At 39.3% G+C, this 20,422-nt stretch overlaps 1 protein-coding gene across 1 annotated transcript in view; it reads right to left on the bottom strand.

The window, feature by feature from the left end:
• LOC149228493 (6-phosphofructo-2-kinase/fructose-2,6-bisphosphatase-like) overlaps nucleotides 1–20,422 on the bottom strand; it is a 149,665-nt gene that overhangs the window by 44,496 nt on the left and 84,747 nt on the right. The window contains exon 6 of the mRNA XM_089380792.1: nucleotides 13,733–13,824. Coding sequence (XP_089236918.1) covers nucleotides 13,733–13,824 — 92 coding nt within the window. The remainder of the gene's footprint in view (nucleotides 1–13,732; nucleotides 13,825–20,422) is intronic.

Raw genomic sequence — 20,422 nt, 5'->3', positions numbered from 1 at the left:
GTTGGCATTAAGAGGGAGACTACTACACCACATACTCCAGAGCAGAATGGTGTGGCGGAAAGGAAGAACTGCACAATTATGGAAGTTGTTCGGGCCATGCTACATGATCAAAGACTTCTGAAGTTTCTATGGGCTGAAACTACAAACACTGCCGTATATGTACAAAATCGATGTCGTCATCAAGCATTAGGTTCCAAGACTCCTGAAGAAAAGTTCACCGGTAAGAAACTAATGTTTCTCATTTTAGAATTTTTGGAAGCCCTGTATATTTTCATGTGCCGAAAGAGAAAAGAAATAAATTGGGTGCATCTGGAAAGAAGGGAATTTTCATGGGCTATAGCGAAAATACTAAAGGCTATAGAATCTATGTAGCCGGTCAAAGGGAAGTAGTAATTAGTCATGATGTCACCTTTGACGAAGATATGGCTCTCAGCAAGGTGAACAATCTTCCGACTTTGAGGAGCTCTCAAGAAGCCGACACCAGGAAACCGAAAGAAAAGGATGATGAATCAATGCCTGATGTAGAAGAACCCATGGATCCAATTGATCCTCATCCACATGAGCCTTCCTCTTTAGGAAGAGGCCTTCATGGCTTAGGGGGATACTTGATGATGCTGAAGGACATGCTGCACCCCAAGGAACCTTCCATGAAAGTAAGAAACCTAACAAGTATCAAGGATACCTGATCATCATGAGCACGATCATACAAAATAAGCCTTCATCATTCTCAGATGTCGTCAAGCATCACGGATGGAAGGATGCTATGACCAAAGAATATGAGTCTATTATGGAGAATGATGTTTGGGAAGTAGTTCCCAGACCCCAGGACAAGACAATTGTCACTTCTAAATGGCTTTACAAGATAAAGCATGCAGCAGATGAAAGTACGGAAAAGTATAAGGCTCGTTTTGTTGCTCATGGTTTCTCCCAGAAGGAAGGTATAGACTATGATGTGATATTTGCACCTGTTGCCAGATATACGACCATTCGCTCGATCATAGCCATTGTGGCTTCACAAGGATGGAACCTACATCAGATGGATGTCAACACTGCGTTCTTGCACAGTTCGATCAAAGAAGAGGTCTATGTGGAGCAACCCGAAGGATTTGAGATTAATGATCGAAAATATCATGTATGCAGGTTGAAGAAGGCTCTTTATGAGTTGAAGCAAGCACCCCAAGCATGGTATGAGAGGATCGATAGCTACTTGATGAAGCTGGGATTCACTAGGAGTGAAGCCGATCCTAACCTTTACTTAAAGGTTGAAAATGACAAGCCTCTCATACTAGTGTTGTATGTGGATGACCTCTTTCTAACAGGTGCATACCCTCTCATTCACAAATGTAAGAGGGAGTTGGCTTCTGAATTTGAAATGAAGGACCAAGGACTTGAAGTGTGGCAGAAGCCAAGGGAAATTTTCCTATCTCGAGGAAAATATGTGGTAAAGATATTGGAAAGATTCGGTATGATGAACTGCAAGCCTGTGACTACCTCGAGGATCTTAACTTTTAGAAGTTATAAGGTAGTGACGTCGGACCAGATTTGGGAAATGCCTCTCAGTTTCATAAACTCATTCGCATTGATGTTCTTGGTGAACCTCCGTCCAAACATATGTTTTGCAGTTAGCATTGTGAGCTCATATTTGGTTGAGCCTCACTGGATTGATGCCAAGAATCTTTTGAGATATCTTCGTGGCACAATTACTAATGGGTTAAGATACACTACTAGAGATGTGAAACTACTTGGATATACTGATGTTGATTGGGCAGGCAGTGTGGTGGACCGTAAGAGCACTTCCGGGTGCTGTTTCACCTTGGGATTTGTTTCGATATCCTGGATGAGCAGGAAGTAGAAGTCAGTGGCTTTGAGCACCGCCGAACCAGAATATATTGCTGCTAGCATGGCCTCCTGTGAGGCAGCCTGGTTGCGAAATCTCTTCAGTGAGCTGTTTGGATTTACATTGGATACCACTATGATTCTCTGTAACAACCAGAGGTGGGATTCGATTATTGAGGAATCCCATATTCGTCGATTGCTCCAGCAGATAGACATCATCTGGGATATGGTAAATCGATGAGCAAGGAGGCTCCATCGCATTAAGATGATGTACAGGTCAATACACCTGGTCAAAGCCCTGAGGAAAGATCTAATCTGTGATTTTCCCAAACGACTTGGAGTCGTCAAGAAACCCTTGTACAAGGGTCCTGCATGTTGCATACATTGAGCTCTGGGAACTCTGAGGGCTTGCGGTTCTTACTAGAGCAACATACGACCAAAGGTTGACTCACCCTCCCCTGGTGGTGCGCACGGGAACAAGATGATTCGCTCTCTTGTGGGACAAGATGATTCACTCTCTTGTGGAACAAGATGATTCGCTCTCCTGTGTAGTAGGATGATTAGTTCTTCTATGCAGCTTGGATTGATGTGTTCTCCATGGTGATTGTAGCAGGATTGATGTGTTCTCCTGTGAGGCCTGGATTGATGTGTTCTCCATGGCGGCCTAGATTGATGTGTTCCCCATGGCGATTGTAGCAGGATTGATGTGTTCTCCTGTGAGGACAAGATTGATTAGTTCTCCTATCGAGGCATCCTACCCGTGCAGTCTGGGACTCATGGGAAGTACCTCTCATCTGATCAATGAGCAAGGAAATGAAGTTAGGGACCATAGTAGTACCGATGGACGCATCGTTGTATCTATCGTACTCCCTACGCTAGGATGATCTCCATTGATCTGGGATCAATGATACTGGTCTGGGACCAATGGTAGGAGTTGTACCATACTATGACACTGACTTCAGGTCGGTTGAGACTGGTCTAGGACCAGTGGTACATACTCTGAGATTGACTTCGTGTCAGTGCAGTACTAGTCTGGGACCAGTGAGAGTGGTACATACTATGACGCTGACTTCAGGTCGGTTGAGACTGGTCTGGGACCAGTGGTACACTCTCTGAGACTGCGATTCTGGCCTGGGACCAGCGGTAGGAGTGGTACTTACTATGAATTTGACTTCAGGTCAGTTGAGACTGGTCTGGGACCAGTGGTACGCACTCTGAGACTGACTTTGAGTCAGTGGAGGATGATACTGGTCTGGGACCAGTGGAGTTGTACTCATTATGACGTTGACTTCGCGTTGGTTGAGACCAATGTTGTTAAAAGCGCGATCGGGATTAAATCGGCGCCGGGAATAAAGCGGAAAAAATCGGCAAAAGCGGAAAAAAGCGGGAAAAAAGCGTTTGGCACAAAAATATTCATTTTTTTTCATTTTTTTTCAATTTTTTTAATATCTAAACCCATCTACAACATAAAATAAATACATTGACACATAAATATGATAAAAAAACTAATATATAAGATGTTTAATATCATTTCTAGCGCTAAAATCACACATAACATTGAATCATGTCCTGAATAGTAAGTCCTGAGTCCCAACTCAGCCTCAAAATATCAACAAAAAATATGATAATGTATCTCATCATGTCATAATGTCATATACAATAAAATGAAAGTCTAATCCTATTGATTTCCTCTGCCCCTCTTGCGAGAAAATGGCACAACTTTCTCTTTCCCTCTAGATGTAGAAGCTGGTGCCTGTGCTGGTGGAAATGGCAGTGGAGTCTGACGTGCTCTAGAAGCTGAAGAACTAGTAGTAGCAGCTACAGGAGGCTGAGGTAGACGGAGACCACGTCCTCTACTGGTGGTAGTGGTAGCCCGGGTAGGCGGTGTCACCTCCTCCTCCTGCTCCTCCTCCTCCACCTGCTCCTCCTCCTCCTCCTGCTCCTGCTCCTCCTCCTCCCCCTCCTCCTCCCCCTCATTCTGCACTAACCAATCATCAGTGGGATCCATGAGAGGCCTCTCGGTCTCAACCCTCCATTCAGCAGTGGTGTCAATCCCATCCAATGAGATGGCTTCCGTATCAGGTGTCCTCTCTAGTTGTCTCACCCACAATCGAAGATTGTAGTAGACATAGACCATGTCATTAAGTCTATGGGACTCCAACCTGTACAAAGTTCATGAAATAATAATTAATAATTAATATTATAAAAAAAATATTGTTTAAAACTTTAATGAATTCAAAAATTTATTTGGAAATTTGCAATATTTTAAATGTTTAAGTGTTAACCTATTGCGCTTCTTGTTGTGTATTTTTTCAAATACACTCCAATTGCGCTCACATCCTGAGGAGCTGCATGTTTGGCTGAGGATGCGTACGGCAAGCTTTTGCAAAAGGGGTACTCTGCCACCATACATCTTCCACCATGCGTCTACAACAAAATTACAAATAAAATTTTAAATAAACATAAGAAAAAAATGGAATTTGAAGAGACAATGAAATTTGAAACAAAGTTACAAAGTACAAACTAAAAAATACCTGGCATTTTAATCGTCCTATCAGTGACAGCCATCTCAAAGCCAAATGTGCCACCTGACATCTTATATGTCTCAATTTGTCTAGAGATCTCTATACGTTGTTCTGGAGATCTCGCCATCTTCTGGACACGGGTTAATAATCCTTCCACGACCTCAGCATCAAAATCAAACCCACATGCATAAGAAAATGCAGGGTTCAGGAAAAGCCCAGCAGCATGAATGGGACGATGGAGTGTGTTGTTCCATCGCTCATCAATCACTTCCCATAGAAGGAGTTGTCTCTGAAACCCATCATCTCCCTTATCATCATAGTAGGACCGAATGGCTTCTTTGGCCCTGTCCATGGCTTCATACAAATAGCCCATTGCGGGCTTCTCACCATCAACCAACCGAAGAACCTTTACCAAAGGTTCAGTAACAGCGCACACCTCCTGCACTCCCGCCCAGAAGTCTTCCTGGTATGAAACTAGTCTGCACACGGCCTCTCCTGGTTTGCGGCTCATTGACGAAGCACGCCACTCCTCTGAAAGAAACATTCTCTTCAAATCCCACATAGAATTCAAGAGGGATTGAAGAGATATGAAACTCGTCGCAAACCGTGTAATGGCGGGGCGCACCAACTCTTTGTTGTTGGTGCATTTTCTCATCAAGCTAAGCACAGATGTGTGATTGTAAATAAATTTTGTGATGCTTTTTGATGAGTCAACAATATCTTTGACAAAGGGAATTTTCCCTATGTCCTCTAACATCAAATCAATACAATGGGCAGCACAAGGTGTCCAAAATAAAGTAGGATGCTTGTCCATAAGCATTCTACCAGCAGCAACATAATTTGCAGCATTGTCCGTTATGACTTGGACAACATTTTCTGCACCCACCTCCAAAATAAACACATCCAGCAAATCACATAAAGTTCTTGCATCTTTGATTTGATGAGTTGCATCAATAGATTTGATAAACATAGTCCCCTTGGGACAACTAACCAAGAAGTTTATAAGGGTTCTCCCTTTTTGGTCAGTCCAACCATCTGACATAACAGTGCATCCTGTTTGTGCCCATGATGCCCTAAAATCCTCCAATCTTTGGGTGCAGTCACGATTTTCCTCTTGAAGAATCCGGCCTCTGAAATCATGAAGAGAAGGGATTTTGTACCCCGAGGCAACACTGGCAATAGCATCAACAGTAGGTTGGAAAAATGGATTATTCCTTACAATGCTGAAAGGAATATCACTCCAGAGGAGAAATTTTGCCATCAACCTATCATCTTGTTCTTTTTCAGTTCTTTTTAGCATTGAACCGATAGTTGGTTGTGAACCAGGTGTGGTTCGAGGAACAAAAAATGATGATGCAGCTACCGGATTGACTGACGCTGCAGTAGAACCAGTGCCACTTGGCCCACTTCCTTTAGCTGACCTTTTTAGTTGCCTTTTGAGTTCTTCTTTGGCCTCTCTAGTGTGCTCTAATTCTCCCAATGCTCTCATGGCTCTTTGGATAATTTCAGGATTTGTATTTATACAGGGCCCCACATCACGTCCAGGGATTTGTGCAAGGTGGAACTTCAACCTGTACACCCCCCCGAATATCTCCTTTCCACACAACTTGCAATTCAAGTTTTGTCTATCATTCGGAGCTTTAGGTTCACCATATTCCCAGAAAGGATCCAATTTCCTTGGCATGTTTGTTTTTGAATTTTGAATTTGCAAACCTATGGAAAAATAAGGATTAGGAAATAGGAATTTAGGATTACAAATTACAATTTAGCATTTACAAAATTACAAGTTACAAATTTACAAAATCCCAAGTTACCCAACCAAATGGCAAATGCCAAAAAACAATGAAAATCAAAAAACATAAACAATGTTTAAAAAAAATGAAAAAAAAAATAAAAAATTGGTTCCCATAGTCATACCAAGTTACCCATCCCAAATCAATGAAAAATTACAAAAAAATCTTTAAAAACAATGAACATTGAAAACAAATGGTGCCCATATGAAATTTCTCAACCAAAAACAATGAAAAACAAAGTTTATAACAAGGAAAACAAAAAAAAATTAATCTACATACCGTTTTTATGGACAAATTGGTGATCTTGTCTTGGATTTCTCCTAAAACCACTTGGATTCGCTCCCAAACCCTTCAGCTCTCCTCCACAAGGCGTCTCCTCCTCCTCCGCGCGGCGAAAGTCAGAAATGACTAATAAAAAATCGATTTTCATAACTTAAAGCCCGCTGCCCCGCGCCTCGGCGCTTTTTTCAATAAAAATCGCGATTTTTTCGGAAAAAATCGTTATAAAAAAAAGCCCGCGATTTTTTGGGATAAAAATCGCGATTTAAGCGGGATAGTGATAAAATCGCGATTTTATCGCGATTTTAACAACACTGGTTGAGACTGGTCTGGGACCAGTGGTACATACTCTGAGACTGACTTTGAGTCAGTATGATACATCCTCGATCATTTCTTATTCTTCATAATTCAGACAAAAGTAGAGCAGAATAGAACAAAGCAGAGCAGTGCATAATAGAGCAGAGCCATACAGATCAGTACAGGGCAGAACAAGACAAAGCAGAACAGGCAGAGCAGGGCACGGGTTAGGTTATACAGGGCAGTGCATTTGATGTATGAATAGTAACAACCGATAGACAGATTGCAGATGAAGTTCTCCCTAGTTGAGAGGGAGTGTTAAAATTGGAAACTAGGGCAAAACTTCATGTGGGTCATCTTATTCATCGTTGATAATATTTTTATTAGATTCCTCTCGTCGATAGGTGTAGGATTGATATAAAGATCATCCAATTCCGATAAGTATTCATGGAGATATGAATTTATTTTGATTATGGAATTATTATCAAGCCGACCTACAACCCATGTAGGCTCAAAAGCCCAATAGTCGCATCTATTCAAACACCAACATTGTGTATAAATACAGGAGGACTTTTCCTCATTTGGACTCACTCATCTCATCACATCTCTCTCTCTCTCTACTGCGCAGAAAAGAGTCTCTTCTCTACTGTGCAGAAAAGGGTCTCTCTCTCACACACGTGAAATCGAAGCTGTTGAAACAACCGATAGACAGATTGCAGATGAAGTTCTCCCTAGTTGAGAGGGAGTGTTAAAATTGGCAACTAGGGCAAAACTTCATGTGGGTCATCTTATTCATCGTTGATAATATTTTTATTAGATTCCTCTCGTCGATAGGTGTAGGATTGATATAAAGATCATCCAATTCCGATAAGTATTCATGGAGATATGAATTTATTTTGATTATGGAATTATTATCAAGCCGACCTACAACACATGTAGGCTCAAAAGCCCAATAGTCGCATCTATTGAAACACCAACATTGTGTATAAATACAGGAGGACTTTTCCTCATTTGGACTCACTCATCTCATCACATCTCTCTCTCTCTACTGCGCAGAAAAGAGTCTCTTCTCTACTGTGCAGAAAAGGGTCTCTCTCTCACACACGTGAAACCGAAGCTGTTGAACTTGACGCTGCAACTGCAGATCCAAAGTTTGGCTAGCGTTGACCATCAGATCTCCTCCTTAGAACTACGTTGTAGGTCCATCTAGATCTCCTCTGAAAGCCGCAACTTTTGGTGGTGGAATCAAGTCAATCTGACGGACAGTTTGCAAGATATAGACTGCCCTAGTTTGAAGCTGGAAGCTGCTGAAATTGAATCTGCAACTACAAAAGTAAAGATTGACTTGCGTGGACTAGAAGATCTCCTCATCTGAACTGCGTTGTAGGTTCATCTGAACCTCCTCTGAAAGCCGCAACTTTTGGTGGTGGAATCAAGTCAATCCGACGGACAGTTTGCAAGATATCGACTGCCCTAGTTTGAAGCCAGACGCTGCTAAAACTGAAGCTGCAACTACAGAAGTAAAGTTTGACCTGCGTGGACTAGAAGATCTCCTCATCTGAACTGTGTTGTAGGTTCATTTGAGCCTCCTCTGGAAGTCGCAACTTTTGGTGGTGGAATCAAGCCGATCCGACGGTCGGTTTGTGAGATATCGTCTGCCCTAGTTTGATGATGAAGCCGCTAACGCTGATGCTGTTGATCTAGGATTTGCTACTACAGATATGAATAAGATTTATTGCACTATTTCTCTCTGCTGAATTATTGAAGATAAAAGAAGATTTGATCAAAGGGTTTCCCCACACATTGTGGGGTTTGTCCCTGGCTCGCCGCCACATCTTGTGTCTCTTGTCTTGGCTTATTTTCAGTTGATCGTTTAATGTTCTATCTGCACTTTACTAAATGTACACGTGATTGCTAATCTGTGGAATATAATAAGGAAAAGAAGTAAACTATTATAAGCATAGAACATACCATAACTTAACAGAATCAAGTGCAACCTCTAGATTTGGTAGCTCATCTCCTCATGGTACTTCTGGAAGCTCTGGAGGTAAAAGAACAATAGGGGATTTCCTTAATGTTGTTGGGAGGGATGATGTGGATGGAAACATAGTCTGATTTCTCTGTGCTTGCGGTGTACCATTCAATGTGCTTCACTTTCCCTATTGGCATGAAATGGTAAAGGCCATCAATGAAGCCCCAAAAGGATACAAGTCCCCCAACTATGAGAAAGCTAGAACAGTATTAATAGAAAGAGAAAAAGCAAAGGTTCAAAGAGCTTCGACACATTTTACAAATGAGTGGGTAGATTGTGGGGTATCCATTGTATCAGATGGGTGGACAAATATTAGAAACCAACATTTGATAAATGTTCTTGGTGTTTCTGCTAGTGGTGCAGTATTTATTACATGTCATGACTCCTCCATTAGTGCATCTTCCCAGAACATTGCAGATCTCCTATTGCAATCAATCAAAGATGTTGGTTCAAATAATGTGGTTCAAGTGATCACAAATAATGCAGCAAATTGTAAGGCAGCAGGAAAAATTATTGAGCGTACTCATCCACACATCTTTTGGTCTCGGTGCCTAGTTCACACATTGAACCTTTTGATGCGTGATATTGTGAAGCATAAAGAATGTGGGTGGATTAATGAGCTTTACAGGAGAGGGAAGCAACTCATTAAATTCATCACAGGGCATACAAGGGTAAACTACTTCTATGGCACTTAATCCAAGTTGCAGTTGCTTAAACTTGCAAAGACAAGATTTGCCAGTTATTACCTCACATTTAGGTGGCTAGTGAACGTGAGAGAAGCTTTAACTAATATGGTGTGTGCTGAAACATGGGATGAAATTAACACTGATAGAGATGGTGCTAATGCAGCCAAGGACACTATTCGTGACATGTACTTTTGGTCATAGGTTAAATATGTTTTGCAATTCACCAAACCAATCTATTACATGATCAAGTTTGGAAATTCAGATCGACCAATAATTGGGGAGGTGTATGAGCAAATGGATAGCATGTTGGGGCAGATTAAAGACATTGTTGATTCTAGAGATATCACCTTGTACAATTATATTCGTGCAGAGATGGAAAATTGATGGGAAATGCTAAATGTTCCATTGCATGCATTACCTGGGGGGGGGGGAGCAAGAGAAAACCACACCAAGATCAAGAGGTTCACAAAAAATATATGATTGCATTGAGTAAATTAGTCCCTGATGAGGAGGAGGCTACCATGGTACGGAGATAGTTGAGCAGCTATACGCTTAACATTGGTCCATTTGGGAGCATGCATGCAATTAGAGATCGAGAGAATTTTTCTTCTCTTGAGTGGTGGAACATGCATGGAGGGGCTACTCCACTTCTACAAACTTTGGCATTGCGGGTGCTATCACAGGTGGTAAACACTTCTTCTGTAGAGAGGTGTTGGAGCTCTTATTCTTTCATCCATAGTGTTAAAAGGAACAGGTTGAGTTTAGACTGAGCAGAGAGCTTGGTTTATGTTCATTACAATTTGTGATTGTTGTCCCATTACTATGATGATGCAAAGACTAATAAAGACCTTAAGATTTGGGACAGGAATCCAGAGGAGCCCAATTTGGAGGATGGAGTGTTGCAATTAGAGCAATTAGAGGATGCCCTTATCCAGGTATGTCCATCGTGGTATGAATTTTGCTTATAAAGCATTTCTTTAATTCATGCTTTTAATTTTTTTTGTATGAATTTTTTGAGCGATTCCAGGATGATGATGATCGTGTTGAGATGCCACCCCCATCTAGTCCCTTGGTTCCTAGGTTCCATGGTTCAACACCAACAGCAGGGGGTTTGTCTTCATCAGTTTCAGTGCCACAACTTCCACAGGCACCATCTTCTTCATTGCCACCACGTGGAGGCCCACCGCCACATTCTCTTCATGGTGGAAGGAGGAGAGATTAGTAGATATATTCACAATTTACTACTTTTGTCATAGATTAATCATTAGACTTGTAGGCTTGTGAATTTGAACCTTTTTGTCTTGCCAGTGACCAAGTGACATATTTTGTAAACATTATTATTTGAATTTTGGACATGACAAATGTTGACAATTGCTCACTTGCTAGATAAATCATAATATGCTCTATGTTTTATGTTTTATAATATGCTTAAATGTTTTATGTTTTATAATATGCTTAAAAATTTGATGTATGTTTGTAATTGCTAGAATATAGATGGTTGATGTTCGAATAATTAGTCATTGATGTACATACCAGTAACTACAATGGAATCATGGATGCCATATCTATCTTGATTTATGCAAAAATATGCATGTTTTCATGTCTTCTACAACTAATTTGGTATTTGGGATGTTTGTTTGAGTATAAATGCAAACAAATATAAATATAAATATAAAGATATATAGATATATATATATAGTAGACGCTTCCACAGAAGCTTCGCTTCCTAGATTTTTGGAAAATGACGCTTCCGTGTCCCCGCTTCCAAAAAACGTCCCCGTTTCGTCCCCGCTTCGTGCAACATTGCTCCTAGGGCATCACTTTCCTGATAAACCACCCATAGAAAAACTTCGATCTCTTGGCCTCAACTACGCTGGTGTCTCTCTTAGGCCTCCTCCAAATTTGAGAAATTCAAACAATCGGGTCGTGAGATATCCCAAGCCCTAGCCTCGAGATTTGTTTTTGCCCTAAGTTTCCCTAGGCTAGTTCCTCATAGGGATCATTTTGCACCATCAATTGAAAAATCAATTCTTTGATCCCCTTCTCCTACTTTTTTAGGTCAAGTCTATCATTGGTTGCTAAACTCCTTCCTCTTGACCTAACCTGGGTCCACTTGGTCTTGTGTGGTCCTATACCTTTGAAAAGTCAACTCTTCAAAAACCACCTGAGAAACCAAGATCAACAAGGATTCTAGGGTTTGGAAGCTCCTTTACAATTCACACTCCTCAAACCTAGCCCTTAAATCCTCATCCCCTTCTCCTAGAAAGCCTTGTACCTTGCTTAAAAGGCAAGCAAGTCCCATTCTTGAGCCTCCCCTAGGAAAGGGTCCCCGAGATCACTTCACACCCATTTTAGCCGATCTATCATTCATAAGTGATTCTCTATATATTGGGTCTCCTCCCATTGGTGAAAGTCTGTAAAGGGTAGGAAGCTTTAGCTATGGTGACAGTGGGCTTTAGCTTCATTGTTGCTCTTGACCCAGCATGTGCACCTCTAGGACACCCTACTAGTTTGAGTGGTAACAAGTACAAGATGATTGAATGTTACAATGAGGGCCCGCTTATATACCAAGGCAGGTGCCCCTTCATGATTGGTCATGTCCATTAAGACATGCCTCTTCATTAACTAATCATTAATTAACTATTATTATTTATTCATTTATATTTATTTTATTTTAATATAAATTATATTCGTAACAATCACTATCATATAAAATGCTTCCAAGTCACTGTCGATATTCTCACAAGCACAGGTATGACTATCATATGTCACTGTCATGTAAATCATGACAGTGACAAAGATCACTTTCTCACTGTCTTATAGATCACTGTAATATGTCCAGGGCACTACACCATCATGAAGATCAAAGGCACATATATCAAAGGCACCGAGGTTACTACCATTTACAGTACATCACAGTCATTGTCATATATAAAACCAAAGGTATCTCTATGAAGGGTTTCTATCATAAACATAATATTGAATGCAAGCCACAGAGTTTGGTATTAAAGCCACATAATACGAGCCATAGAAAAATAATAAGAGATATAAAGATTAGGAATATCAATGCATGCCACGGTTGCAGTGCAAGCCACAAAAATCACACATATAATTTGGAGCCGCAGAGATATAATAAAATGAACCACATAGAATTGGATCCGCAGAGATATAATTGAATGAACCACATAGAATTGGAGCCACAGAGATATAATAATATGAACCACATGGAATTGTTAGCAACAAGAATCAAGTGCGGGCTACTGAAAGAGAGATGCGAGCCTCTGATATTCAGTGTGAGCCACACAGGAATAGAGTATGAGTCACAGGAATAAACACGAGTCTCAAAAGTATTGATCTGAGCCATGGGAACATAGAATACATGCCATAGAAGTTAATGTGAGCCACAATAATACATGCGAGATTAGCAACATAAGCCACAGTAGAATGCGAGTTACCAGAAATAATATGAGTCAGCCACTGTGATTCATTTGTGTGCCATGGATGACTATACGAACCTTTCAAATGAACGAACAAATCACATAAGTGTATCAAACCTCACATATAGATGCGAGCCTTTTTGTTTGAGCATTAGAGCCATATATGAACTATAAACTATAAGGTTTTATTTATATAAATAAATGAGGTGCCTTTTCGTGCCAACATGAAGCCGACTTGGAAGAGATCCTTCTAGTTTGTTCTTTATATTATTTAAATACATTTGCAAATTATTTGGATGAAGGCTTTCCCGAATAATTTTGGCATGCCATATAATAATATGGGTGACAAACACATTTAAAGATAATATTTTTATTTGATCATTTTGGATTCTTGTTTTGGGGTAGGATGAGCTTCTATTAGGGCTATGGGGAAATTCATCTCATAGCTGCCCAAATTTCAACATGTACCAGCTACATATGCTTGACAAAATCTATATATTCTGTACCAAAAATTGGTTTCCTAATTAAAAGATAGGGAACGCTTGCAAGAATTAGAAATGGACTATAAAAGCTTTTGCTAGGATCCTTTAGTAGCTTAGCATGAAAAACCACGAAGAGGTTTTAAGCTTTAAAAGTTTAATGGAGCAAGAAATTAGTTGAAATTAAATTTGTCTAATTTGATGGATAATGAAAGACTCAAGAAAAATATCATCAAATTATTGCCCAAGGAAATTATCTCTGTCAATAAAAATTATCCAAGATGGAAGACAAAAATAAAAAAATAAAAATCAGACATTTGATACTAGTTTTAAGAAAGGAATGAAGTGGCAACCCACGCAACGCATACTCATATTCTTCAGGCATGTTTTTCTTTATTTCCTCGTAAGTCATTCCATCACAGACTCCCGCATTTATCTCATCCAAGGCACGCCATTGTATCTGCATATCAGAATACAAATTTGCACATTTCAGCTAACAATGACAACTAGTTCTATTCACCATTTCAAACAAGATTGACTTCAAATTGGAAGCCACAGACACATGAACATAACAAGTTGGAATACTTTCAAGGATATCATTGGTTCAAATAACTGCTCACAACATAGGAATGTGCATCATACCTAATCATAATACAGTTCTATAAATATACAATAAATGTATCAGAATTGGTGATCCAAATTAGTTGATAGTATTTGCTGTTCCGGAATCTGTAGACCTACTATGAACTTTCATAAGATTATTTCAAATTCACAATAATTATGTAAGTAGTGCATATAGACATTTGTAGTTCTAGTCATGTACTTTTAGGATAGTCGTGGTGAGGAATGTTAATTCGGGAAGTCTATTCTAGGAGTTGAAGGTCGGCTTTATCTCCAAGGTTTTACCTTCAAGATTACTATTACTTTAGGATAATCTTAATCCTCAGTAATAATGTACTTGTGTAATACCAAGACAATGACAGCGCATGTTGAAACTTGAAACAATCAAGGACACTTGCTCTCTTGCACACTCCTGTCCCTCTTTCATTTTCTTTCAATGTGCACTCGTATTAGTTGGTATTAAATTGGAACTAGGACTTTGGCTCTCATCCTGGTATTCTTTAAATCCTGCCTCTTCATCTTGACTTGCCATCACCCAGGTTTTCTTCAGAGTCTGCCTCTGCACCAGGTTCATGACCTTTGCAAGTAAGAGTTCTTTTATTTCTCTGCAGAAATCGAAATTTTTAGCAATATCTCTCAGACATGAATTTCAACCATATTTTTACTTCTGCTTGGATCATTTCTAGGAATTTCCTAACAAATCCATGATGAGATTTAGTCTTGGAGATTGGCATGAAGTTTAACAAATAACTAAGAAGACACGCTTTACATCCTCTACTTGCCAAAGTGTTAATAGGTGCAAATATTAAAGAATGAAATACAAGATAGAGTGAGAAAACATTTTGACGCATGGAAGCGCAAATCTTTTATGTTCCATGAACATGAATTAAAGTCTAATGCTATGTTTGTGACATGCTTCCTAGGGTACAATAATGATCCACCAAGGCCGGAATTGTAAAAGATGCATTTTTGCAAGATTCTGAATCAATGCGAAAACATGAGCTTGAATATCCAAGCCTATTGTAATTTTCATACCCAAGCCATTAAATATAATAACGTTATTGGAACAACAAGATGTGAACATAAACTAGTAATTTAGGTAGTGGGAGAGAGTAGAGAGTCGAGACAACATCAGCCATGGGAACAACTTGCGCCTGAGAAAAAATATTCTAAAAGCTAAGTTGCAAAGACAATCAAAACTAAACATTTTAATATCTAGAGAAGACACACAAACTAATGACAAAGAGGTGTGGTTAATAACAACTTTATTAAAAAACGTCTCAAGTGTAGATAATATTAAACACTTGTTTATCCCCCTGTTTGAAAGTTATTAAACAAAATCCACCTCACTAACCAACAACGTAACATCCCTTCTTGGTTACATCTTAGGTAACTAACACATCACATGAAGTCTAATACTAATATTTACTTCAATGTTGTTATTAATCCAACCCCACCCCAACCACCCTCACCACCAACCCTCCCCAACACAAAATAAAGGATTTTCTAAGTCTAGCTTCTATCCCACCAAAAAAATCATTTTTTTTACCAAGAACAACTCAACTATACAACCACTAGAAGACAATTATAACTTTTTCACAAATGATTTGAAGACCACATATGGGTTATATAGGATGACTATCAAAAACAGAAAAGTTTAGATCAATGTTGCATGACTCGTACTCGTACAAGACTCGGGAACGACCCTTATAAGACGCGTATAAGACTCGTCAAAATACAAAAAAAACTTAAAATATGGTAAATTTTAAGCACAAAAAAGAAACTAATGAGTCATGACAATCCAATGCTTATAAGTTATAAAAACCACACTATATGCAATAATTCATAACATCATCTCATATCTATAAAAGTACAACATAGCATTTTTTATTTTTGTAAGCAAAACATTTAGATACTGAATAAGAAAAGGGCTCATGATTTCATAATTAAAATAAAAAATGTCAACAAGTTCAAAATTCAAGTACATATGTCCTAAATGATAAATGATTGTCTCATAACAATCTTGAGTCTCATCACTCATGGACGACCACGCCTACAATAAGCCCTCGTGGAGCTAGTGGTAACATCGAAAGGCTGAAGCAACTATGAGGTAGGTGTATTTGGAGTCTCCATTTGAGATGGAAAAGTAGAGAGATCCTCAGTCTCTTCATCAAGCCAACTCAAATCAAGGGACTCCTCCTCCACAACCCAATCAGACTCTAAATCAATAGTATCCAATAAAATTAGATCTGTATCCTTTGGTTGCACTTGTTTTGTGAGCATTCGAAGGTTGTAGTAGATGAAAACCAACTTCTCCAACCTCTCATGCTCCAACCTGTTTCTCTTTTTGTTGTGGATGTGCTCAAACACTGACCAGTTGTGCTCACAAGAAGAAGCATTGCAGGGTTGACTCAGAACTCTGATGGCAAATTCTTGTAATTGTAGTGCCTCAGTGCCACAATCTATCCACCAATGAGCTATAAAAAAATAACAACAAAAATCATTAGTTTGCAATGCCAAACATATAAAAGAGAACTAGCAAAACTACAAGCTAAGTTCTAACAATTTGCACTTACAAGGCATTTTCTTGTCCTTGAGACGTTGGCTTGAGCTGAATCCAAACATGCCAGATGCTTCCTTGTACATATCTTGTTGTATGTCGATTTTGTCCTGATAATCATGATCTGGGAACATCTTCTCAATGCATATCATCACACCTCTCATCACCTCAGGATCTCTTTGAATGCTAGACCCCTCATTATAGAATAAGCTTGGTACTCATACAAAAGGATTTGGAGGGAAAGAAAGTTTGTAGCAAACCATGTGACGGTTGGGCAACTAAGCTCACCCGGTGTGAATTCCATCATAAGGTTCAACACCCAAGCATGATTATAAATATAGTTGGTAATTTGCTTGCATTCTTGCACATCTTGCACCCACTCCAACTTCCCAATGTCCTCTAGCATCAAGTCTATGCAATGGGCAACGCATGGAGTCCAAAAAATGGTGGGATATTTGGCACAAAGCAACCTTCCAATTGCCACATAATTTGCTGCATTGTCTGTGATTACTTGGACAACATTTGCAACCCCAACTTCCTCCACCACATCAGCCAACAATGAAAAAATCAAATGTGCATCTTTTACATTTGCAGATGCATCAATGGATTTTAGGAACTTGGTTCCTTTAGGGCAAGCTACAACAAAATTTATTATTTTTCTACCCCTCTATCCACCCATCAGACATAATTGTAAAACCTATAAATTTCCATGAGCTTTTAATGCATTTCAGTTGTTCCTTGACAAACTCAAGCTCCTCATCTAGCTCTTTACCCCTAAGTGCATTAAAAGATGGGGCTCTGTATCCAGGGCCAACACTTGCAATGGCATCCACCATGGGCTGTTAAAAATAATACTTTGCATAGTTGAATTAAAGATTGTTATGGTACAAAACCTCTTCATTGCCATATCTACCTCCTTCCTCTTCTTTTCATTAAAACTTTTCGAGCTGGTTGAGATCCTAGAGTTGTATGAGGACTGAAAAAAGAAGAGGTTATACTCCTTTTTGCCACAACACTTGAAGAGGAATTACTAATACCTAGACTTTGAAACAGTGTTTCACTCTGAGATGAAGATCTACCTATCCCAACAATCTCATCCTTCCTTCTTGCCCTCTTAGAACTTTCTTCTTTAATGGATTCCAAAGAAGCTGTCATCTCAATAGTGACTTCATTAAGGCAACTTTGACAACATCCTGCACCATTCCCAGGAATTTTGGCTAGGTGGTATTTTAGCTTGTTTATGCCTGCATGCATTGTGGTATTGCAATAATTGCACTTGATAATGTGGTCATTATCGGCAATGATCCGTTGACCATGTGCCCATTTCGGATCACAAGACTGTCTAGAACCCTTTGGTGGCATGGTGACAAAATCTAGAAGCAAACAAAATAATTTTTTTTGGTTTCAATTATTTTTTCAATTTGCAAATTTTTTTCGCCCTGTGGCTGAGTTTCTCAGCCACACAGGACTATTGTGTGGCTGAGAAACTCACCCACAAGGCTTGCAGGTTGAGGAGGCTGTGTGGCTAAGAAACTCAGCCACAGGGCTTGCAGGCTAAGGAGGCTGTGTGGCTGAGAAACTCAGCCACAGGCAGCCCCAAACAAAAAATAAAAATTGTAAAAAATTTGCAAAAATAACAAAAAAAAAAAAAAAAACACAAAATTGAATACATGGAAAACATTCAAACAAGGTTCATGAAGCCTACCTGAAGCTGAGTCTGATCCGATGAAGCCTCCTTTAGCCTCCTCCAAGAGCTCCTTCAGTCTCCTTTAGCTTCACTGCTCAACACTCATAAAATTAGCCAAACACTCAAATGACAAGTGAATGAGAAATGGAAGAGAGAGAGATGCTTATAAAGCATTTTTTTCCCTCCAATTTCCCTTTCCCTCCACCTCATTTACAAAAAAGTAGAATTTGTGCCTTTTGAGGCTCGACAGGTCCGATGAGGGTCTAATAGGCTATCCGCAGGTTGTATACAGGTAGCCGGGTTTTATGCTCAACCCGCCGGGTCCGGGTCTTATCTGCGGTTTCTATGCAGGTGACCTGACCAATATAAGACCTGTGCAGACCTGCGGGTACTCGCGGTTCTTATGCGGGTCATGTTTCATTGCTACATTGTTTCTAAGTGACTATACGTTATATTTAATATTAATTGGTGTAGTTTTTCTTGTTGTCTTTAGTTTTCTGCTGGACATTTATACACAGAAACAATGGGACAACACCAACAATTTGTTGAGAAATCCATTAGGGTAGCATTTATTCTTGATTTCTCTTACTTGACATGTACCTGTGATATTATATTTGTCTTTTGTTTATTATATTAGTGCTCTTAACATCAAATAAATGCCAAAAAGACAAGAAGATCACAACCATACAAGATGAACACAAGATGTAGGCACTCAGCCGAGGCAAAGCCCCTATTCTAGCAAAAAACCCATAAATTTTTCTTCTCTTCTTTATAATCAAATTAAATGAGACAACCTTGACCTTTTAACCAAAAATATAGACTCCCTCCATCCACCAAGTCAGCCCTCAACACAAGTCATTTGAAGTCATCAGAATCTCGTTTCTTCTTTCCTGCAACTTCTGCAATTCGACCTTACATCCTCGGCCCCTACAACTAGCTTCAAGTTTGCACGTGTCATAGAAAACATCAAGATTTCGATTTTCTTTAGCTTGACAGACTTCTCTTCCTTTTTCGCTTGGGTTTACTCTTTTTTTCTAAGCCATCGCATTCCTTTCTTCTTCTATTCAAATTGCAGATCGAACTTGTCATGGTGGTGTCTCAAATGGGTCAAATTCATTGTTATTTATAGTTGTTTGAAGCTCTTCTATTAGGATGACATGAAGGACTTGAGGCTGACGTGAAGGGGTGAGGAAACCGACTTAGTGGAGGAGTGTAAGAAACATAAAAAATAACTTTCTTTTCTTGACATAAGGAGCCCAAGAAGGGTCTAATACATTATGACTTTGACTTAAGACACAAGCCTAGAAGCCTTCAATGGAGGCTTCACCTACAAAAAAAATAAATAGAGCATGAAACCCATGCTCATAAAATAAAATTTTCTTTTATAATAGTTTTCCTTTTTCTTTCTTTTTGACAAATACATTACATCATGGTTCAAGTACAATTATGAAGACAGAAACTAGTTACATTTCTCAACAAAATTAACTACTCCACCACTTTTTGACCCCATTTATGTTGATTTTTGTATAGCAATGAGAAGTATTCCCACATGCCAAATAGAGCTACTAAATTGGCCATTTAAAATTATGAAAAATTGTATTAAAATAGTAATTTTTTGAATCATGTAGGCTCCAAACCATCAAGTCGGCCCCACCATGAAGGGGTATGACTTTTGGTCAAAAAGTCACCCATTTGGCTAGTATAAAAACCACAAGATGATCTCCACATTTGGACCAATTCGACCAAGACACGTTCTTCTATTTTTCTGATCCACATGTGCGAAGTCAAAAAGGAAGAAATCTCAAGGTTGACCGAAATAAAGAGGTTTCCATTTGACCAAGTTTGTCTAAATTTGACTGCGGGAGAAAGGAGACTTTGACCAAAAATTTGGGCTGCAGTCAACCACAGTTGACCACAGACCTTTAACCACAAGACCAAACTAACATCAAGCCGAATTTCAAACTGTTGACCAAAGTTCATCATCATTAAATTCTCTAATATTTGGAAGTTTGACTAGCGTTGACTAAGCTGGTATTTGACTAGGTTTGACTAGTATCTTGGGCTACAATTTGTGGCAAAGATTTCAATAATTCTTGGATTTGTAAATATTGTTGAACAACAATTTCTCCTTAGAAGAGCTGCTAGGTTTTTCCCAAGCTTGGGTTTTCCCAGGGTAATTTTGTTGTATCT

Source organism: Pinus tabuliformis, chromosome J (assembly GCF_031772625.1).
Source record: "Pinus tabuliformis cultivar Carrire ecotype Pingquan chromosome J, CPIR1, whole genome shotgun sequence".
Classification (NCBI taxonomy): domain Eukaryota; kingdom Viridiplantae; phylum Streptophyta; class Pinopsida; order Pinales; family Pinaceae; genus Pinus; species Pinus tabuliformis.
Note: the sequence above shows the minus strand (reverse complement) of the source record. Positions and strands in the feature narration are given on the sequence as shown.